This window comes from Argiope bruennichi, chromosome 4 (genome assembly GCF_947563725.1).
Source record: "Argiope bruennichi chromosome 4, qqArgBrue1.1, whole genome shotgun sequence".
NCBI lineage: Eukaryota > Metazoa > Arthropoda > Arachnida > Araneae > Araneidae > Argiope > Argiope bruennichi.
In genome coordinates, this window is record NC_079154.1 from 18,810,285 (window position 1) to 18,836,005 (window position 25,721).

General features: G+C 28.8%; 1 protein-coding gene across 1 annotated transcript in view; it reads right to left on the minus strand.

The window, feature by feature from the left end:
- Positions 1 to 25,721, minus strand: part of LOC129965696 (guanylate cyclase 32E-like) — a 230,856-nt gene that overhangs the window by 163,386 nt on the left and 41,749 nt on the right. Inside the window, exon 2 of the mRNA XM_056079805.1 lies at positions 18,620 to 19,035. Within this exon, the coding sequence (XP_055935780.1) occupies positions 18,620 to 18,787 (168 nt within the window). The 5' untranslated portion in view covers positions 18,788 to 19,035. The remainder of the gene's footprint in view (positions 1 to 18,619; positions 19,036 to 25,721) is intronic.

Below are 25,721 nucleotides of genomic sequence, written 5' to 3' on the forward strand. Positions count from 1 at the left end.
CGTATATAGTAAATGGATTTCTCATTTTATGATTATATTTTTTAAATCGAATAACTTTACCTTTTTCTGGCATATTAATTGTGACAGCTTCTTTCTTTTTACAGTATTCTTCATGCATTTTTAATTTTTCCTCAGAATAAAAATGATTTAAACATCTATCACATAAAAATATTCGATGATCAACAGTAATTTGGGATCCGACCAATTTATTTATATCTTTAATCCAACAATAATGATCATTTTGTTCATCCTTCATATAAAACAAGTTTACATGATTTTGTAATTTATTGTTAGTTATTCTAAGTGGATAAATCGAACTGTCATAACTATAAACATTTACAGATATATTATTCAGTTTTTCAAAATTTTTAATATTATTTAATGAAACAGGGAAATTAATTCCTTTAAAATTCAATTCATCTTTAAACTGTTCATATTTTGACACTCTTTGAGGATTCTTTTTTACAGGATGAATCGCTGATAATATAGACCACATAAAACATTTATTATCTGTATTTTTAACATTTATTATAGCTTTTTTAGATTTAATTTCATCAGGTAAATCAATATAACTTGATCCACTCAAAGGTTGATATTTATTTATTCTCAATTCCAAAAATCTAATTTCTTCAAGACTCCAACCAGAGCCTTTTGCTATAAATTCATCAGATTCATTAATTAATTTGTCAATAGCATTATCATAAAAAGTATGTAAATCATTAGAATTTAATATAATTTGATTCTCAGTTTTGAATGAAAATTCCTGAATTTCATCATCTAACCTATACAAACAAAACAATTTTAAATTGACTTTTATTCCATTAAATTCATTCAAAATTTGTCTTATTTTATCAATTACAATTTTTCTTTTCTCTTGTAAAAACTCTAAGGGGATTATAATATTATTATAATTATTAATTCTATAAGATCTTAATCTAGATTCAAAAGCAGTGTCATATTCTATAATTTCTCCATCTTTTATTTTTGATAATGCTTTTAGATGTTTTCGACTTGATATGTGATTACTTAAATGTGCTATGTTATAATATTCACCACAAATCATACATTTTCTCTTCTTTTTTGATTTTTTATTCATTAAGTCTTTTTTTATATGCTCCTCTATATCTTCGATTTTGTAATATTTGCCACATATATAACATTTTCTATCTTCTTCCACTGTAAATAACTTATCAAGATTAAACTGGCCTTCAATTTCACCTTTATCAAAATCATATAAATTTTTTAAGGAGTAACCTTCAACTTTAAAACCGAAAGAATCAAATATTTTTTTAATCTTATCACGCTTTTCTGGTTTTTTGTTAAATATTTTTTTACATTTATTCAAATAATCAGTAACATCCAAGTTTAATAAATCTACCAAAACCGGTTTATATTCACCTGTTTCTTTAATGTATTTCCTTAATAATCTAATCAATTCAACTTTCTTACAACCTCTAGGTTGTTTAATTTTTAACTGTTTTACAGCTTTTCTAAGTTCACCGATAGTCTTTGACTTCAAGGCGTGCTCCATTTATTTAGAAAAAAATTTTTAAACACTTTTACTTTGCGTTCGCTTAATATGATAACTTGAACTCTCATGTCTTTTTCTATGTGAATATGTATATTGTTTTCCACATTCACAGGTAATTTTCTTACCTTTCATTAAAGAATCACAACATTTGCAACGACTTTGGAAATAAATTTTTCCTTTTTTATTATAAGTATAAAACTCATTTACTGATTTTGTGTTTAAACATTTTATACACGTTTTAAAATCGAGCTCCATTTATTACATAACAATTTATTAAATGTTTTCCCTGAAATTCATTCCAGATTTTTTCAGCTTTAAAGTGTTTTGAATATTATACAAATCGCAATCAAGAAAATTTAACTAAAAGATGGCGCCACTATGGCATATGAAGGAGCTTCGCTTCGGAGTTAAGTTTAAATATTTAAATAAGCGTTTTACTTCCGGGTATCCATGGCTTAATTGGTTTGCGCGCAGGGACGAAACAAAAGGTCCCGGGTTCGAATATAAGCCTCTTTCGAGTTATGTTATTCGAATAATTCGAATTGATGGCCTATGAACTTTTACCAAGCCTAAAAAATGACGTCATAACAACGATAAAAATAATCGATCGATCTCAACGATAAAAATAGCATGCTTCAACGATTAAAAAAAAAAGAAAAGAGGTGGGATAGAACTTGTGGTTCTAAGTCCTAAATGTTATGTTATGTTTGTGATGTTAAAAGAAGGCCCTGTTGGTCAGAATTCGATGTATGGAGCTTCAGTTCCTTGAATTCTTAAACAGCTGTGGGAACTGAAGTTCCATACATCGAATCTGGCGGGCTATTTTGCGATTTTTTCTAATAATTTAAATCTTTTCGATTATTTCCTTTCTTTTAATTTTATAGTCTTATAGTCATTGTCTTTTTTATTATATTTAACCAATTCAGATTCATAATACGTTCCTTTAATTTCTTCATCATTTAAATCTTTAATTTTATATGTTATTGGGTCAGTTTTTAATATTTTTGAGATTAGAAATATTTCTTCAGTAAATGTAGGATCATAACCTCGTGTAAAAGTTTCTTTATATTTAGATATTCTAACTTTATCACCTACTTGAAATTTCGGTTTTCTAATCACTTTTTGTTGGTATAAATTCTTATAAACTAATGATTCGTTTTCTTCTTTACTTGCTTCTATAGGTGTCATTTTTATAGATCTGTGGTAAGAATTGTTATAATTTTTTAGTAATTTCGGTAATACATTTATATACGTTTTAGTATTGTTAGCTGCTAAATATTTTCTTATTTTAGTATTAATAGTGCGATTAAACCGTTCAACTATAGAGCATTTAATTTCAACATTTTCTGTTGTAAACCAATGAATATTATTATCTTTGAATAACTTTTGAGTATGTTTATTAATAAATTCAGTTCCTTTATCTGTTTGAAGATTTTCAGGAATTCTGCCTTTAAAAACCTTTTTAAATGCTTCAGTAACTTCTTCTCCTGTTTTTCTTTTAATTGGTATAGCCCAAGCATATTTGCTAAAAATATCAATGACAGTTAATAAATAATTAGTTCCATCATTGTATTTACTAAATTTTTTTATGAATAATAAATCTGCTTGCCATTGATCATCAATATGAGAAACATATACTCTTCTTCTTTTAAATTTTCTTATAACAGGTTTATATCTAGTATAAACATCTTGAGAATGTAAAAAATCTGCAATTTCTTTTTGTTTTATCCCTGTTTTTCTTTTTATCTCGTTAATTCCACAATAACCAGTTTCTGGATTATAATATGTTTTTTCAAGGACTTTTAAGGCTTTTTCTCCTTTCCTAGATTGCCCCCTAGACTGAGCCCTAAAAAACGACACTTTTTAGATCCACATTGTATACAAATTCCTTTTAATATTGGTCTATTATTTTTAGTAACAGTTTCTTTCATATCTTTAGTTTCTGTTTCCTTTTTACATTTTACACAATATATCATGAAAACGCCTCCCATTCCAAACCTTTTTTTAGTTTTAATAATAGGTTTTACAATTGCTCTTTCAATTCTTTCTCTAATAGTTGGCTTTTCAATATCATCCAATTCTTTCAACATATTTGAATCACATACTTCATTTCTTACTTTTGTATCTTTATTTTTTAAATAACAAACATCATGATTATAAGCAGCTTTATCAACTCTATTAATCGGTTTACTCAAATCTTTATATGATAAATCTGGATTTAATCTATGTTTTCCCCATAATAATTGAGTTCCAGGACCAGTAAAATTATGACCTGGTAAATGCAATTCGAATGGTAAATTATTTATAGCTGAATTTATAAATCCTTTTCCATATTTAACTGATTCCGGATTACTTATTAGTTTGAATAAACCTGAACCTAATTGTTCACATTTTTGACAATATCCTTTAAATTTTCCATTTTTTGATATTTTTTCAATAACAAATTTTTTACAGCTGCAAGGTGTCTTTTTCTTATCACAAACCATTTATTAAGGATAAAAAATCATACGTTATTAACATATTTATATCCATTCAATTGAGTCTTTTTTACATATTTTTCGACAGGAAAATAGTTTAAACTATTAATAAAATCTTGTTCTCTTTGATATATTTCTTCTTCAGAAATTGCTTTAGCTTTCCATAAATTTAACAATTGTTTATAAAATCTATAACATTGCTTATATTCTTCTTTTCTTTCTAAAATATTTAACGATTTTTCAATAATTTCAACAATTCCAGCACTTAAACTTAATGCTGCTAAAGGAATAAAAACAAATGCTGATAAGCCTGTTCCACTTAAAATAAACTTACTGACAGATAAAGAAATGCTTATCTTGTGAAAGCAATTATAGCTCTTTCTGTAAATAAAGATCCGTTTTTCTAAATATTCGTCCATTTAATATAGTCAAAATTTTGTCTGTATCTCATTTTTGGATTCACTAAATCTAGCATAAAGAAATCATATGGTTTTTGAATGCACTTATTATATAATTGTTTAAATTCTTCTGTGTTTAATTTACCATCTATTTCTCTAATAATTTGTTTCATTTCTCTTGGTTGAAGATTGAAAAAAATGAAATAATTACAGTTTTTTCTAATATTGATTGGTGTAGAATAATAAGATTGTGATAAATAAATAATTGATGCATTTTTTTTCCTTCCTCTTATGAATAAATCTTCTATACATTTTTGATTTTTTTCTGTAACGCAATCATCAAATATAACCAAGTTTTTAATAGCAGGATCTAAATCATCCACTGTAATAAATTCATTCAAATCAGATGAAAATAAGACTTCTTTCTTTTTGAATTTGTTGTACAATTTTAATAACCTTTCCCTTTTTTTATGATTTTTAATATTGCTAATAATATCTTCTTTTTGAAGATCTTGAAACAATGTATAATTTTCTTGCAATTTAGAATATTTAGGTTCAAATAAATCTTTAGCACATACGTATAAAGCATCAAAATCTAAATAATCATAGATTAAATTCAATAATAAATTCGTTTTTCCTGAACCAGATGCTCCTGTAATTAATAAACGAAATGGATGTTTTGGTATATATGGATTTTGGTTTTCATCTGTAAATTCTTCTTCTTCACTATAATTTTTGATTTTTATCATTTATTATAGGATGAAAAGTGTAAAGGTGATAACCTGTCGGTTAAATCCTCCGGCTCTGCTCGTTGCAAATATGGCTCTGCTCGTTGCAAATATGGCTCTGCTCGTTGCAAACCTTTACGCTTTTCATCCTATAATAAATGAATGAAAAAGACTTGAATGAAAAAGACTTGAAAGATTTAAAACGTATCATAAAATTAGAAGAAGAAAAAAGAAGAAATGAAGAAGCTTTAAACCGACAGGTTATCACCTTAAAGGTATCTAAACCTTTAAATAGAACGAATAAAAAGATTACCCCTTTAAAGAAAAGTTCAGAAATAAGAGATTTATTACATATAAATAAATTAGATGAAGAAAAAAGAAGAATAAATGAAGAAAAATTAGAAGAAGAAATTGGAATACAAAAATCTTTAAAGAAAAAATATAAGCCTATTTTAGAAGAATTTCAGAAACAAGAAATAAATACGAAAGAGCAAATACGAGCTATACAAAATGTTGTAAGTGATTTTTCAATCATTCCACAGCATGAATCATCCAAAATTCCTTTAGAAATTGAGCCTGATTATTCGTCAGATATTACAAATATGTTTGAGAGAGCTGACGATATATTTAAGATGCATTTTAATAAAGATTTAGATACATCTTTTATTAAAAATGAAGGTTTTGAATTACCGTCAGAATTAGTAAATAAAAGTGCAGATGAACTGAATACAATAATAAAAAAAGCAAAAGATAGACGAGATGAATATAAACGAGCAAAAGGAAATGCGTCTAAACATAGGAAAACAGATCAAATACAAGATGCAGATAAAAAGATGAATAATATGAAAAAATACATAAAAGCACTGAGTCTTATAAACTTAGGTAAAGATTATATTGGAGAAGGTTTAGAAGATAAAAAGATGCTTTTAGATAAATTAACAGATAAAATTTGTCAATTTAAAAGTGATATTCCTGCAAAAATATATAATCAAGTTGTTATATTAATAGATAGATTACATAAAGAAGGATTTATGACTAATGATCAAGTAATACGATATTATCATAAATTTCTCTTATAAAAGGAATTAACATCTTTACGCTTTTTTTCATCCTTAATAAATGAGTTATATTAAAAAGAAAGTCTTTTTAAGTGATGGGCAGAAAGATAAATTAAAATCGGCTTATAGAAAAAATGAGGAAATTACCTTACAAATCGATAAATCTAAATCACCGAATTATGAATTGTATTTAACAAAAACAAATATTAATCGAATTAATGAAGGTAAAAGAATTACAATCAGTAAAGCTCAATTGAATAAAAATGGGGGATTTTTACAATTTCTTATTCCTCTTTTAACTGGTGCAGCAACAGGATTAGGAGCTTGGGGCACTAAAAAAGTATTAGATAAAGTAACAGGCTCTGGTAATCCTAGACTGAAGGGTTGGCACCCTAAAAAAAAAAATCGAAAACCAAAGAATGGAAAGGGAGTATATCTACCAAGGGAATATCCGATGCAATGATTAATGAAAATATGATAAAAGAGAAAGGATTTCGAGGAGTTTTTACAATAGATACATTACCCAAAATAATGAGAAAATTTGAAAATGGGATAATTAATTTTGATATTTCAACTGGATCTGGAACTCATTGGGTCTGTTATTATAATGATCCTAAATATAAATTTGTTGAATATTTTGATTCTTTTGGTGAATATGAATATGAAGGGATCAAATTCAAAGAAGGTGATATTCCTAAAAATATTGTAAATTATCTTAAAACATCTAAGAAAGAAATCAGATATAATTCTAGTTTTTTACAACAACCTACTTCTGTAAAATGTGGTTTATTTTGCATGAAATACATAACTGAAAGAAATAAAGGAAAATCACCTGTTGAAGTTTTATATTCATTTACTCAAGAACCAAGTGCTTATAATGAGAAATTAGTCGACTTTCATCCATAATAAATGAGTCGTTTAAAATTGACATCAGATAATTATGAAAAATCTGAAGACTTTACAGTTGAATATTCGCCTCCTTTGAAGATTAAAAAGTTAGCTTTAGAGTCGTTTTCTATTAAAAAGACTTGGCATAACATAAGTGAAAAATTTAATAATAATAAGTTTAAATTGATTGAAGGAAACAATGAAAGGATCATTAAAATTCCAAATGGTAGTTATACTGTTAAAAGTTTAAATCGTTATATGATTGAACTATTCGGAATAGATTCACCCATTAAATTTGGTATTATTGAAGAAAGAGAATTAATTTCTGTTAATTTGAAGAAAAATTTTAAAATGGATTTAACAGAAGGAAATCTTCATCAATTATTAGGTTTTAAATCTAAAATATTAGATCAGGAAAATCAATTTGGTGAATATATTGCAGATATTACACATGGAATCGATAATATTTATATTCATTGTGACATCGTAAAAGGTTCATTAATTAATAATTGTGATTCAGATGTTATTCATTCATTCGTTAGTAAAATTCCTCATGGTGGTAATATAACTAAAGATTTTAATAATTGGATATTTTCAGCTGTGGAAAAGAAGAATATATATAGAATAAGAATGAGAATTACTAATCAAAATAATGAACTAATAGATTTGAATAAAGGAAGAGTTGAATATAATTTTGTAGCTGTATATGATGAAGAAGAGGGAAATTATTTAAAGAAAATTTACAATTTGATGCATGAAAGATTATCCACTTAGATAAACCTGAAAGGTTATCACCCTTAAAGATGATAGTCTTTTCATCCTATAATAAATGAATAAACATAGATTATATCGTAGAAGTAAAAGAGATAGCTTTTCATCTAAAAAAATTCAAGGAAAAGGATTTTTTAAAGATTTGTTTCTAGCAGCTATTAAAGGAGTGAAACCAGTATTAGAAGATAAAACAAAGAAAATTTTTCATGATAAAGTAGAAGAAATTTTATCGAAGAATAAAATTGGAGGAGGCTTTAAAAAGTATTCCAAGTGAGATTTTTAACCGACAGGTTATCACCTTAGACAGCTAAAGCCGAAGGATTTCGCCTTTACACTTTTCATCCTTAATAAATGGAAAAGATTTATGATTTGACAGATACTCATTATTTTCAAAATAATGATCTCGAACAATTTGAATATCAGGAAAAAGAATGTGAAAATCCAAGTTATGCTTATGATGAAAATGCAACGTATAAGTTTAGTATTAGAGGTGAAAATGATAATATATTTTATTCAGGAGCCTATATTCATCTGGAAATGAAAATTACTGATAAAAATGATTTAAATATTGGAAATAGAAAAGCAACTTTTGAGAATGGAGGAGGTTTTTTTAAGGGTAAAAAACTGCAAATTGGCTCAACTACACTCGAATCGATTAATGAAAATTGTTCAATTCTAGATCAAGTTTTAAGACATATTCATTTTACAAGTGATTATTCAAAATCTGAAGCTCAAAATATGTTTTTTTACTCAGATACAGCAGATACGAAGGATATAAATATATTAAAATATGATGGAACTTTAACAGATACAACTAAAATAACTGAATTTTTTAATAAGTTAAAAATAAATGAGAATTATAACAAAGGCTTTGATAAAAGGTATTATTTCACAAAAAATAGTAAAACCGTTAATATATGGATTCCTTTGAAATATATATTCGATTTCTTTAATGAATACAGAAAAGTATTGACTGGATTTCATGTTAGAATGGAATTTACGAGAAATACTAGTAAGGATATGATTATTACAGATGATGCAAACCCTGATTTTAAAGTAAAAGTTGAGAAAATATCATTATTTTTACCTTATGTAAAGTTTAGAAATGCCGCAAATTTGAAATTTACAGAATTGAAAGTTTTAAATTCATATATAGATATATATTGGGATCATTATAGAATAGAAAAATCTGGTATAAACTTAAAAGTAAAATATGGATCATATAAACTTTCAACTGAATGGGATGAAGTCTCAGCATTTTATGCAATTCCCCAATATAATGATAGAAATGGAGATTATACTAAAAATAATCTAATATTTGATAATTTAGGGATAGTTGAATATTGGGTTACTGTAAATGGACAAGATTATCCTGAATATCATTATAAAGTAAATTTTTCGGATAAAAATTATAATAATGCATATACAGCTCTTTTAAAAGAAGGATATAATGCTAATAATACAGAAACAGGTTGCATGATTGGATATAAAGATTTTGGAGAATTATATCCATTTCTCTGTATAGATTTATCTGCTCATAAGAATCTTACTTCTGTATCTTCCAGAGAATTAATATTTCATTGGAAATTAGAAAATAATACCCAAAAAGATTATATATTTTATTTTATTTTGAAGGAAAGGAATAAATGTTACTTAAATATGCGTGAGAATAAATTTACGTTTAGTATAAAAGATCATTCAGAGTGATAGTCGCTTTTCATCCTATAATAAATGGCTGCTTATTATCCACTTTTTGATGATGAAATGACAGAAGGACGTATAGGACCTCCAGGAATTGGATTTAAATTAACAGATAATGGTGATTATGATATGGAAAAGAAGAAATTAAAACGTGTTGATGAACCTGTTGAAATTAGTGATGCAGCGACTAAATCTTATGTTGATTCAGTTCAAATAGGCTTAAAATCGCATATTGTTGAATTACAAAAAAGAAGTTTAATTCATTCAGAACATGGAGATTTTGATGCGAAAGATAAAATTATAGGAAATGTTAAAGATCCAATTCATGTTATGAACGTTGTTAATAAACAATATTTAGAAAATAATGCTTTAATTTTGAATGAAGATTTTAGACAACAAAAAGCTAACAATTTTTTTGATTTGAAAGGTATTCCTTTAAAACATCTTCCTAATCCACAAGATAAAAATGATGCAGTTACTAAACAATACGTTGATAAAAAAACAAAAATAAATGATAAAAAACCTGATAATATGTTGACGAGAGATCATGATGGATTATATGTTCCTAAAACATCAACATTTTTAGCAACTAATAAAGAACAACAGATAGAATTTGACCATGAGGGTACTTTGATTGAATTTAATGTTTTCAGTTCTACTTTATTAACTAATGAACTGCAACTTACAACTGATATGTTGATGAAAATTACACTCTTTTTAAAAACTGATAGATTTGTAAATAATGATAATTATTTGTTATATATCCAACTCAATGATAATATAATATACAGTGATGATCTTAGTAAAATGGTTGTCCTGTTTGCTTATGGTAAACGTGATGATAAATTAACATTAAGTATACAACATAAATTTTCTACAGAAGATATGATATTTTATGTAAAACCTTACCTTTATATCGAGAAATTAGCTGAAATTGATTTATAATTTTTTTCTAAATAAATGAGTTCATCTACCTATTTTAAAGACGATAGTCTTTCCGACTATAAAAAACCAATATTAGCAGAAAAGTCAAAAAATCTAGATTTGAAATGGTTTTATATATCCAAATATCGAAAATTAAGTGAAGATTTTATTAGAGAATTTAAAGATAAAGTAGATTGGAAACTTATATCAGAACATCAAAAATTAAGTGAAGCTTTATAAGAGAATTTCAAGATAAAGTAGATTGGTATTATATATCCCGAAAACTAAAATTAAGTGAAGATTTAATTAGAGAATTTCATCCTATAATAAATGAGTGAAAAAGTCAATTGGGATGAAGTTTCAAAAGAACGTGGTATGCCTGAAAGTTTGATTAGAAAATTAAAAGATGAAGTGAAATGGGATTTAATTTCTAGATATCAAACATTATCAGAAAATTTCATTTTAGAGTTCAAAGATAAAGTTGATTGGAAAAATATATCAGCTTATCAAAAATTATCAGAAAAATTTATAAGTGAAAATGAGCATTTAGTTGAATGGGATATCATATCGAAATTTCAAAAATTAACAGAAAAATTTATTTTAATGCATGATCATAAAGTACACTGGCCTGCAATTTCACAATATCAAACTTTAAGTGATAAATTTATTTTTGAAAATGTTGGAAAACTAGATATGGATTTAGTTTCTCAGTATCAAGATGAAATGAGTATGAATATAATCGAAAAACTAGAAACAACTGTTAATTGGAATAAAATTTATTCATATCAGAAAAATTTAACCTCTGAATTTATAATGAAACATGTTGAAAAAATAACAGATTGTAGAGTTATGAGAAATCTGAAACTTTCAGATGAAGAATTTAATAAACTTTATAGAAGGATGAAATTATGGTATATAGCAAGAACGTGTTTGAATAAATAATAATTCTTTTTTTAATCTTTATAAATGGGTGGTAAGCAAACAAAGATATTAACAGGTAGTTGTACTAGTGATCGAATAAACGTTAGTTTTACAGAAACTTTTAGAATTCATCCTGTAATAACTGTAACACCTATTTGTAAATATGGTGAACCTTTTATTGTTAAAATAACAGAAGTAGATCGATATGGTTTTAGATTTCAATGTATAAAATTAAACGGCGAACCTTTAACAGAACATAAAGATTTTTTTCAATGGGGTGCGTGCAGTATTTATGAATAATTTTTTCTTTTTTTATATTTTTATTCTTATATTTTTATTTCTTTTTATGTGTATAATAATGTGAACAACGCATGAATTTATATTGATTTTAAGACGATAGCCTTTCGGTTAATTTGTTAACTTTTTCCAAGTTTTGGCTTGATATTTTAAATTATTGATGTTATTTTGGTGTGCTAATTATGACCTTTTTGCACTATTTTTGCTCTAAATTTTGACTTGATACTTTAAATTATTGATGTTATTTTGGTGTGCTAATTATGACCTTTTTACACTATTTTTGCTCTAAATTTTGAGGTTATTTGATGGATTTTTAAGGTGTGCTAATTATGCCCTTTTTACACTATTTTTGCTCTAAATTTTGATGTTATTTTAAATTATTGATGGTTTTTAAGGTGTGCCAGAACAGGCATATATATACTACTATCGTGTGATCCTTGGCGTGTTATTTGGCGACATCCCTGGCATATATTAATAATATAAAAAAAATCGAATTTGTGTTTTAGATACATTTTTCTCAACCGATCGAAATACAATATTTTGACCCAAAATGGCACTTATAATCACAAAATCTGATACTGAATTTGATACATTATGTTATTATGTTTTTAAATTATCGAGTGTACATGATTCTGAAAGTGCAGATCAAGTTGCCCATAGTTGGAATTCGGCTCAAAGTTTGATAAGTGTTTATACTCTTGATCTTAAATCTGCGTAACGAATTTTATTTATTTTGCTCACTTTATTTTGTAATTGTCGTGTTAACTAACATTCGAACAGAAAGACAGACGGACTTTCTCAGAGCATATTTTACTCAAAATTTGACTGAAATCTGCAGATTTGGTGTAGATATACCAAATTTCATCCGTCTAGCTGAAATTCGCTTATGAATTATCTTTGTCACAGACAGATGGACAGTTTTCCAAAAATGTGCTTTTCGAACTGAAGGAGGTCTAAAACGTGGAGATTCATCTAAATCTACAGTTCGAATTACTGTACTGACTGTACTTTTTACTGTACTGTTACTGTACTTTTTCTATACGACGTATACGAGAAAGTGAAAAAGAAGGCTCGTAGGGGCACAGTATCTGCTCTTTCGAAGTAAGCTCGTCTCTAATATATTTCTTCCATATCCAATAGCCTATTTTTCTATGTCTGTAAGATGTAAACTGTAACTGTATTTTACACTGTTTGGAGAATTTAAAATTTATTCAAAATTTTCTTTTTATAAGTTAATAAATAAAAATATTTTGACATATTCCGAATACGAATTGTTAAAATGATATCTTATATAACGGTTGGGGATTCAGCCGTTTGATATTGGAGTACTGCAGTGGAAATGATGACAAATAAAAAGCCTCCAAAGATTGGCTCCGACAAAAGGAAAGGTTTAACTTAAACACAATTTATCAGGAAGAAATAAAATTAAGCACATGATGAACTATTTATAGATATGGTGAAAAAAACCCTTATAAATACATAGACGATTATTATAGGACCCGAAACCAGTACCGAACCACATTACAAACATAATGACACGCATTTATATCATGTCTTAATTCTTAAATTTGCATATTAGATACGGTTATAATAATTAAATAAATGTCATATACGATACCGATTAAGTAGTTATATGTTTAATGTCAAGCGAAGTGATTTACTCAATCTAATGACGCACAATAGCAGGCTCAAAATGCATTGCATCATTTTTCAATAAAGTACGGGAGACAAAAGAATTTGGAATTTAAAACCTAATGTCGAAATTTTCTAACACGAATCAATATTCCAACTTTCTTTGGAACATGATAACTGAGTTACTTCCTGAATTATCACTCGCGATGCATATATCTAAAGTGCAATGATTCGCATACAACTCCTTCATTTATATTATATGCAACATAGCTGCATATCCATTTATATTATATAAAGCATAGGAGCATACTCCTTTTTAGCAACATAAATCTCGAGGCTATAAATGAATGCAGCCATAAATAAATGTATCTCAAATGTATCTCTCTAGCAAACCTCTGAGACAAATATACTGATATATCAGTCAAATACAGTACAACTTAATTTTGTTTATTTGAGTTATTGTTTAGAGCTGTGATATTTCAGATTAATTTAATTCGACAATGATAAACAATTTATTATTATTTTTTCTATTCAACTACACACAGAAATAAATATTTAAAATAATTATATAAATATATATCCAACTTTTTATAGAAATTCGACTAAAGCAATCTGGAAATCAGGAATAAAAAAAACAAAATTTAAATTAAAAAATTTCATTCAGAATATGAAATAATTTTTATATAAATGCATTGAAGAAATAAGAGTAATTTACTTAATATCAGACAGACAATATGACTAACACCTGCACATTAACATGTAAACAATAACAACACTTGTGCGCAAACATACACGAGCACAATTTTGAGTATGAGATCATTATGTTTGGAGTAAAAAAAGAAATAGAATGGAAGAATTCTACCAATAACCAAACTTTTTTTGTCTGCTTTTAGAGCTGACTATTGGAATGAATTCATGAAATTAAGAGCAATAAGCAACATGCAACAAATTTTCTTCGCTCTGTTAAATATCTCATCGATTACGAGAACCTAGAGCAGGGGTGGCGAACCTTTATGGATCAACGTGCCATTTTTTCTAAAGAAATGTTCAATGAACCGTCAAATAATTTTGACTTGTGATTATTGGGAAAATAATAAAATTAAATACTGACAACTCAAAATTCTTTCTTTACTACAAAAAAAAAAAATACATTTTGCACTGTATAGTAGTAAATGTTTTAGTTATAAGTGAAATTCAAATTAAAGTAATATTAATGTGGCTTCTGTTGTTGCAGATTAGATGATAAATATCTTATATTAGGATTGTAAGGTGTTGCTTTTAACAGAATGCTTGCTGAATTTAGAGTCATCTGCCAAACGGTTTCTACGCAAGTCTTTAATGTTTTTCTTCTCTGTAAATAATGACTCGCAGGCATAAGTAGAAGAAAATATGTTTAAAATAGCATGAACCAGCTTCTTCAAACATTTAAATGTGTTTGGAATCGAATTCCATGTTTCCAAAATTTCGTTACTGTCATTTTTACTTATATTGCTTGCTAATCTTTCTGTTTCAATCTATTCCAACTTTTCTCCTCTTTCAATAAATTGTTAAATTCATATAGAATTAGACTGGAAATCAATCGGTTGCATTTTTTTTACTTATATTGCTTGTTAATCTTTCTGTTTCAATCTATTCCAACTTTTCTCCTCTTTCAATAAATTTTTAAATCCATATACAACTAGACTGGAAATGAGTCAGTTGCATTTCTAATTCTTCAATTTCCAACCAATCGAATTGTTAAAATTCAGTTTATCAAATGAAATCGCATCAGGGTATATAATAAACTTCCGATAATTCTTTGAACTGAGAAAATCTCGCCGAAAATTCCTTGATTGAAGAATCAATTGCGGAAATAAATTTTTCAAAAATATTTTCTTCGTCTGGTTTCTCATATAGATCAAAATTTGATATATAATATTGATATTTTTTTTCAAGTTTGGGAAGTGATATTTTTGATATTTTTTTCAAGTTTGAGAAGTGATATTTTTGATATTTTTTTCAAGTTTGCAGTTTCTTGTAATAATATCTGAAAACACGCAGTTTAACGATAAAATACGAATGAGATCCATCATGGTGACAATTTTTTTATTTGTTCCTTGAAGCTTTAAGTTCAATTCAATGAAATGCTGGCATATGTCTTAAAAAAACACCAATTTTGAAAGCCACATAACATACAACAATTGTGAGTATTGTTCAATTCCCCCCTCATTTTGCAGAAACAGTCTGATTTCTTTCAAGCAATCAACAAACCTTTGAAGTACGTTCCCGCGACTCAACCAGCTGACATTTTTATACATTAGTAAGCCATTATACACCGAGTTGAATTCATCCAACAAAGCATCAAACTTCCTTTCTATTTAAAGCCTGCGACGATATGTGGTTGACTATTTTTTGTGATTAACGCCATTACATTATCAAAAAATGTTAAACCACTCTTGGCACACAAGAAGTTAGTAAATGATGCAGTGAAATTGCAGAATTGAATGCCCTACGTCTGTTTGAAATAAATGAATGAAACCATTTTTTTTTTGCCCACCATATTTGGAGCACCATCAGTTGTTACTGAAACAATTCTTTTCAAGTCAATTTCTTTCTCAGCTCGTGATTTTTTAACATCCGTACAAATATCTGTACCCTTTGTAGTTGTTAGCAACGATTGCTATTGCAAGTAATTCTTCCTTAATGACGTTTCCTACAAAAATATCTAGCAAAAATAGCTAAAAGTACAGATTTAGTGACGTCAGTACTTTCATCAAGACATAACGATATAAAAGGAGCGGAATTAATGTCATCTGTTACATTTCTGGGCAGTTTTAAGATTCTTTCTTTTATTGTGTTTCTGGATAGACGAATATCTTTGATGTGCTGAATTATCTTACCTTTATTATCAAAATTCACAAAAAGTGAGGACGCGTATGCTAACCAGGCTTCCTTGAAAAACTCGACCTCTTGAAAAGGCTTACTATGCCGATCAATGACATATGCAGCCGAGTAACTTGCTGCATTGATATGACAATTTTTGATAGCATATTTAATCATAGACGTCGATTGTTTATTTCTGTCTTTTATTGCACTAGTAGGAAATTGGAATATGCAACCCGCGCACCACGACCGATCACTCGCATTTGTTAGAATTACTTCATAGTGAACCGTTTTGATCGGTGACGTGCTCAAAATATTATGTCGCGTGCCATCAATGGCACACGTGCCACTGGTTCGCCATCCCTGGTCTAGAGTGAGCGTGATTTACATATTAATCAGGTGTGGTCTTGATGTACTAAAATTATGTTTCTGTAAATTTCACATACAATACAACCATTCTATAAATGAAATAGCGCTTTGCAATTAATACTTCGCTAATTATTCGTATAATACTTTTGAGGCATACAAAATGCGATATGTGTTTTGAAAAGATTGTTCAAAACAATCTAGAGGGCAGATCATTGAATTAGAACTGCCAGATTTGGCACACAATGATTTCTAGGGCAGTAAATTTTCATTTGATTTTCTAATTTTCTTGAAGATTCTAATTAAGAATTCGCTTAAAATCAATCAACATTTTAATACTTTAATTCTAAAATTTTGGAGCGCATTGCTCAAAGCACTACTAACCCATCATCTAAAAAATGATAAAAATAAAAAAATAGCGGCAATTGACTTTCCAAAACTTTCTCCATTATTCTCCAATAACGATCCTATCCTTCTCGTAAAACTTCGGATCTTCGGTAAGGCCCCGAATGTGCACGGCTTTGGTAAACAATACTTAAAAAGTAATGAGCTTTGGTGTAACTGTTGCTGAAAATAACTCACTTTAATGAATCTATCGAGCGAGTATGTATTTTTGGGTGGCTTTTTTCTGACCACTAATAACAAAAATTTGACATAAAACTAGAGTTTTAGTAACAAGATCATACGATAGATTTCATTTGCAAAAGTCATTGAGTTTATGAATTATTGTATTTACATGGATACAAAAATATAGACGGACATTTAACCCTTTGACAGATTTGTTTCAAAATTCGAAAACAATCTGCATTTTAGATGATAAACCTATGAACCAAATGTTGTCTATTTAACTCTTTACGTTTTGTACGAATAGATTTCGTTCAAAATTTGATAGAAATATAAAAATGGGTTTGGAATACATGTAATAAATTTTATTTCTTTTAAATCGTTTAAAATCGTTTTTAAATCGTTTTTGAGGTATCGGGCTCTGAGACAGATGGGCAAACATAATGCCTAAAATATGTTTTTCCGATTCAGGAAGATGCGAAACATGGAAATTCGTCAAAATCTCGACTTAGAATATTTTAACGATTACAATAAATACTTTTTATATACTTCTTACACAAGAAAGAAAAAAAATGACTTCAGTGGTATAGATTTTATTTTCGTACAAATTTTTCTCTAATGAATAAATTAAAAAATCAATTAATCAATCAATTAATATTATTTTCATTGCTTTAGTTAATACATTTATTAGCATACTTATTGAGACGATATTATACAACTTTTACATGCACGTAATTGTTGAATTTCGTTGTTTTGGACTATAGTCTGAATGTTTGTTGCAACGTTTTGAACTGAAAATCCGAATGCTTGCTGAAACATTTTGAACTGAAAGTTCGAATGTTTGCTGCAATGTTTTGGACTAAATGCTGCAATAGTTTGAACTGAAAGTCCGAATGTTTGCTGCAATGTTTTGGACTAAATGCTGCAATAGTTTGAACTGAAAGTCCGAATGTTTGCTGCAATGGACTAAATACTGCAATATTTTGGACTAAAAATACGAATGTTTGCAGCAACATTTTGGCTAAATGCTACAATATTGCCGCATTGAAAAGTGGCAGTCGACTCTCCATGGCCGAATGGTCATAACACTGATCTCATAATCAAGAGATTGTGAGTTCGAATCCCGCTAGAGAGAATGAGATTATCAGTTTGTGTAAATATTTAATTCATTGATTTTATGTTTCCCTTTATTTCCTGTTCCAGAAGATTCTGGGCACTTCTTCAGTTTACCAGACAAGTGTTCTGGACTTTTCTTACTGTCTCCAGAAAAGTATTCTGGAACTTTCCCTGCTAGTATAAAAGCAGCAGATTTGCCAGTCACTGTGTTCTCAGCTCTGAGTTGAGTTAAGAAATTGGTTTAGTTCTACTTGTTGTGTGTGTCATTGCGTTCCATACTACAGTATCTACGTGACAATATTTTGAACTGAAAGTCCAAATGACCTTTATTAGTTTGTTCAGACAAAAAATAAAATGAACAGAAAACGTAACGATATTCTCTCACCTTAAATGAACTGAGGAATCCTATGGTGATGTTGGGCTTGTTCGGGTCCAAGGCGTGCTTGCCGTAGTTCGCATGCATGCGTCTCAGGTCCACGACGGTTCGATGAGGGTGGAGCTCTCCTGCCACGAGACTCAAGAACAGGCTCACTACCACGAATGCAGGAGCCATGGAGTCTCAGGCAAGGACGCCGCATAGTACAGGGGGGAGAGTCTCAAACATTGATGGTGTGAATAGAACGTGGAAGAATGAATACACATGTTTTCAAATCTTTATATCCAAATCTTTTCTTGCCGTCCAATGCATGGGAGCTGCAGAGGGTAAAATGAGCTTATTTCCCGGTGAAATCGGATGATGCTATAGAATATCGAGGATTTATGTTGGAGAAACTGATTCACACTTGCAAAGTCAATCTACATCTGAAAAAAAAAATGAGAGAATGGTCCAGTTTTGAAAATAAGTTTACATTACTTGCTAATGAATAGTGATTTATTTTATACAGAAAGTAAATTACAAATTAAAATCAGTGCCAAAATGACATAATAAAAATTGTTTCAACAATATTTCTAACAAGATTATGTTCATAGTCTGGCTTAACATCTGTAAATATGTAACGCAACAGGTATTATGGACAGTAGTTACAGTTGTTACAGTTTATATTATACAGTAGTTACAGTTGGAATACATTATTGTTCTATGACTTGGATTTAGAATTTTTATTGAATCTGTCGTATGATTTTTGGCGATTTTTTTTGGCGATTAATAGTTGGGATTTAATAATAGGTGCCCGAAAGCTGAATTTTTCTTTTATGCATGTTGTTTCCAACCATTTGAAACCGACATATGACTTAGAACAGATTTACAACTGTAGTCATAAAATACATACTAAATCTCTTATATTTAAGTCATTCCATTTCTGCATCATAACATTTACATGTTTGTGAAGCAACAGACCGACAGAAAGTCAACACTTTGATAGATTTGATTCCCAATTTGGCACAAGATTTATAATTTAGATATTAAATCTCAGTATCGCGCTTTGTCTTGTAGTTATCGTGTTGACTCACATTCGTACAGGCGGATAGACAGACTTCCTTTGACTGGAAATCACTCAAAATTTGATAGAAATCAAAATATTTGATGTAAAGACTATATATCAAATTTTATAAGTCAAGCTCAAAGCGTATTTGAGCTGTATTTGTGACTGACAGATGCATATAATTTGAAAAATGTGTTTTTCAAATTCTGGAAGGTATAAAATGTGGAAATTAGAGATTTGTCAAAATCTCGAATTCGAATTGTTTTGACGTAATTTTTTTGTATATAGAATTGTTTAGTTAAGTTGAAAGCTTGGTATTTTCAAATTTCTCTGCAATTCTTTACAAACTTTTCACCTGAAAGTATGAATCCGTGTATTTAGCACGAAAATTTGTTTAAACAATTTATATCATCGTAGCATTTTATGTTCTCTTTAAAAATATTTCTCTAACAATGACCGAAAATAAAACTGGTGCTCAAAAATTTATTTCCCTTCATTAGTTTTTTGCTTGCATTAATTTAAATAGCGCATTGTGCAAGTGATGATGAGGAGTTATGCCTGGATCGATCCAGATTCACAGAAATGATGTATTCGATTTATTTCTAGATGAAACTAGTGATGACGTTTTAAAACAAAAGCTAATTCTCAGTGATGCAGAATTGCTTTCTTAGATTCCTTTCATCAAAAATGATATTTTTCATGTTGTGCAGACAAACATGGCATGAATTCTTACTACAGAATTTAAAACTTCCAAATGAAGTTTGGAAAGTAACACTTAGTAGTAATAAAAAAAGTAATATATAAAAAAATTTTAAAGTTAATTCCTACTTAGGCCAACATATTTTTTTTTTATTTTAGTTACTTTTTATTAAATAGTTACAATTAATATAAATATGTATATACATATGACAGAATTACAATATTAAGTGGCAAAATTTTTAAAATTGAATTCCTACTTATTTTCTTATATTATTTATATATATCTTATATTATTTATGATCGGGTGTCGCGTCAGTAATCTCAGAGCTTGGCGACAAACTTGGCGACCATTTGGTGATATGGCAACGGATTTAGCGACTTTGGAGACCAAATAGAAATTACTGGACAAATTTAATTAATTAATTATTATTTGAAAAAAAAAACTGTATTAACATCAAGTGTCATCCACTACAAGTTTAAAGAAATTTATTTGAACTTGAATGTAAGGTGAATAACAAGATTTTTAAACTTACAAAGGAATTTTAATTACTGTAAATAATATTGGTAAAAGCAGGTTATTAACTATCAATTGATATTTATAATCACTTTCAAGCATGTAATAATTTGAATATAAAATTTTTTCTTAACATTAAAACTCGTTATAACTTTGCAGATGAACGAACTGCAACTTTGTTGAGAATTGATTTCTAACAAATTTCACTAAATGCATTTTGATTGAAAACAGTAAATCTAGTAAAATAAAAATAAACTACTTAGTTGGGCTGCGGTGGCCTGGTGGTAAGGTCTCGGCTTCGGAACCGGAGGGTTTTAGGTTCGTGACCCGATTCCACCGAAGAACCATCGTGTAAGGGGGTCTGCTGAACGTTAAATCCGTCATGACCAAACGTCCCCCCGCTGGTGTGGTGTGGTGTGGAGAGGGGGGTGCCAGCTCAGGTGTCGTCCTCGTCATCTGACCGCGGTTCAAAATGACGAGGTCCGTCCCAAAATAACCCTAGTGTTGCTTCAAAAGGGACGTTAATATAACCAAACTACTTAGTTTTTCATTATATTCTTCTATTGTTGTCAGTTTTTTTATCGAATAGATTTATACAAAGCAATCCGACCAATGGAAAATATATATGTGGGTAAAAATAGATTTATATGCCAAAATTTGGGTTTCAATTAAAAGATCCTCTTTACAGAATTGTCGGCTAAGTGTACAAAAATTTCTCCACTTGTGAGCACGTTAAACAAAAAATTTCTGTGTCTTAAATACGACATTTCTTTCATTTAAAATTGCAAATTTTACTTTAAATTCAAACTTTTATGCCAAGAGAAAAGATTTTAGCGAGTAAGATTCTTTATAAGAAACTATGCATAAGAACGAGAAATTCCAATGCATTTCAATATCTTTTTACGGTAGAAAACGCTCTTAACTAAAAAGTGAAAGCGATACGTCGATTGAGAATAACAAATTGAAAAATGGTAAAAAATTTAAAACTGAAAAGCTGTAAAGATTGCTACCACTTCAGTGCTTCTTCCAGGAATGGGAATATTTTTATGGCTTTTCGAATGTTTAATTTCCGAAATATCACGCGATGTTCACTTTTATTTTTAAATCGTCTGCAAAAAAAGCATTTTAGGAGCTCAAAAATGTGTGATAGTAAGTATAGCAACAACTCACCTCAGCAATTTTATTCTACTGTTGAGTTAAATTCAGCTGTGTTATCAGCGAGTTCGCAAATTGTACAGACTAAGTCTATGGCAAAGGATACCGACGTGCTCTGATTGGTTTAAGCCTTGGCATCTTTTTGGCAATGTTTTGCACTCATAATAGTCTAGTTTTCGCTTATTTGGCTCAAACCTTGTACCTTTCATTAGTTTTATGGAAGATACGAGTGAATATCAACACGATCTAATTTTTATTTATATAATTGTTTTCTCTAATTATTACTAGTAATACTACCAATACTAATTATTAATAATAATAATAAATTTTACTAATAATACTAGTAATAAAACTAACTAATGTTGTTTATGCACAGAAGTATAAAAACTAAATGAAAGTAATTACTCAATATATGATGCAGCAATTGAATAATTCTTATTTTTCTATGATTTTTGTGCCTTTATTAGATAATTTATGCAGTCATTGAAACTTGTTGATGAACGTTTGTTACTTTCCCATCAAGTACATATGGGGAAATGATTACTTAATGCCCAAAACGTATGAATATGTAAGCTTTAACGAAATATGTGATTTCGTAGTTAATTTGTTTAGTTATATAAAAATAATATTAAGAAGAAACACACACAAAAAATATTTTTAATAAATTGTAATTTTTATATTTCCTGAATTTAGGTTTCAAGATTTGATCTTTCCTGCTGTATATGTTCCAGATTAATATTACATGTGAAGCGTAAAAAATAGGAAGGGGGATAAATTCACAAATTTTATTTATTTTTATAAAAATATATTTCGGTATGGCATTTTTTAGGCAAAACACTGCCAAAAAGATGCCAAGGCTTAAACCAATCAGAGCATGTCGGTATCCTTTGCCATAGACTTAGTCTGTACAATTTGCGAACTCGCGTGTTATCATATAAAAGTTACAGATGACTTCTGCTGAGGGAAATATCTTATTTCTTTTGCCACAGAATTCCACATGATAAGAAATGAAAGCTAAGTTCAGAAAAATTTGTTACATAATTTACCTATCATAAACTAATAAACCGAATTTTTACTATTGGTTGTATAAATGAGAAATTATTTCTAGGTTGATGTAATCTTACTAGTAGACGAGTTACACAAAGAGAAAATATTGTAACCGTCAAGGAAAAAAAAATAAAAATAAAAAAAGAAAAGAAAGAAAACCCTGAACTTGCAATTCTAATGTATTTGCGCATTCCAAATGTCTCTGAATTTGAAAAGCGCAATTTTTACAATTATATGTTTATGTGAACAAAATTACTCTAAAAATTACTTTAAAAATCGCTTAGAAGTTGATATATGAAATTTGGTATATTGCACTAAATTTGTAGATTTGTTTTTTGTTACACTAGATTTATTTTTTTAGAAATTTATTACACTAGATTTCCACATTAGTTTACACTAAATTGCTACACTAATTTGTTACACTGACCAGATATGTTATTTTTAATTATCTTTGTCACAGACAGTTTCCAAAAATGGTATTTTTCGAACTCGGTGAGATGCAAAATGTGGAAATAGTGTCTAAATATCAATTTTTTTTGGCGATTACTACACTTCAAATACCAGAAAGTTAAAAAAAAAGTTCATACTCAATAAGTCAAAATATTTTATTAAGTTATACAAACAATTAATTCAAAACATGAATATCATATGGATTCGCTCATTCTACAGGGTGTTCATTAATTATTGTCGGGGTTTCCGTACCTCATAACTTTCGAATAAAAAATATTACGCAAAAACCGATAACGTATTCGTAAATTACAACTCAAAGAATTTTATTAATGATATTAAAGTGCAAAGCTTGCACAATTTGCACTTTGCAGGCATTCAGCTGAAGGAGATTATGTATTCGTAAATTACAACTCAAAGAATTTTACGTGACAACAATGCGAAGAGGTGGAAAAATCCTAGGGCCTCCGAGATCACCAGATATAACACCGCTGGGCTTCTTTCTATGGTGGTTTGTCAAGAACATTGAGTACAAGACCCCTGTGCCCTCCCTTGATGAACTGAAGCGCAGAATTGTTACTGCGATCCAAAATGTTACCCCACAAATGCTGGAGAACACTTGGAGGAAAATCGAATTTCGCCTCGATGTGATACGAGCCACGAAGGGCAGCCATGTGCAAATTCATTAATCTTTTTAATATCATTAATAAAATTCTTTGAGTTGTAATTTACGAATACATAATCGCCTTCAGCTGAATGCCTACAAAGTGCAAATTGTGCAAGCTTTACACTTTAATATCATTAATGAAATTCTTTGAGTTGTAATTTACGAATACGTAATCGGTTTTTGCGTAATATTTTTTATTCGAAAGTTATGAAGTACGGAAACCCCGTCAATAATTAATGAACACCCTATATATTAAGTATCTCAAGAGTCCTTTGCGTTTTTATATGAAGTGAAATAACAATAAAAGTCCAAAATAAAATGTGACATCTAATTAATAATAAATAAAATTATAGATCATTGTGTTGGTTTGATTTTTAAAATAGCAGAAACAAGACTACTGCATGCAATGTAGAAACAAACACAGCCTTCAACTAAGATGTAAAATAAACTTTATCGCATTTGAGCGAAATATAATAAAATCCAGAGTAAGATTTTAAAATACATACAAAATGTAGAATGAAAACTCAAACTGAAAGCAAAACTTATGACAAATATTACTTAAAAGATGTTGTGTAGAGTTTCGGGGAAAAAACGAAAAAACATTTTCCATCTCTTTCAAGGAAAATCACAACATTCTGAAAGCGAGTTATTTACATTTCGAAATAAGTTTCGCATGAGTAAATATCTTGTGATTTAGCGTTAGCGTTATTCCTTTTCTAACATAAAACAAAAGGAAATGTTCAACTTGACATATATGACTGACAAATCAAAAGCTGAAATACCGAAGGATTTGTTTCAGCATAAATCATCATTGAGTTTTTATCGAGTCAGAAGATTCTTTTTTCGAGAGTTTTCTATTGAGGAATAAAATGCGCTGTTACTCTTTTATGAATACAACGAATGACATACCGTGGAAAATCTACTATGGAATAATTCTCAAAAATCGAAAGGAGAAAAATCGCAAAGCCAATGAAAATTTATTCTAAAAATGTTGACTATATTTTCTGCATCAGCAATAACTTCGTATCGAAGCTAAAGCTATTTATTTGCAGATAATTTCCTTTGTTTCTTTCCAATGGAATCTTTTTATTATTCCGGTTTTTATGATTTTTTTTATTTGAATCGGTGCACGATTTGTTATTCTTTTAATGAACCGAAAACTTTTCTTATAAATAAAAGAATATCTATTTCTTCAATAAAAAAAGCAATTTGGAACAGAAAATACAAAAGAATCTATCACTTACGAGACTTTTTATGTAACAGTAAACACTTACGACTCGGTACTTGTACATGCCATTTAGGGTGTGGTGTTAGCTTCATAAGCCAGTTAACAGCCTCTAGACATGGGTGATCACTTTTGTCTAGTGGTTATGTTACGCAGCTACGGAGCCTAGCGTCGCAGGTGCGATCCTCACTCGTAGCAGACTGCCACAAGGGAATGATCTCTAATTCCAAAATGCTATTTTTGACTTAGAAATCCAAAGATATAAAAGAAGTTAAAAATGCTATTTTTGCGAATAATTCCTAAGTCATTTAA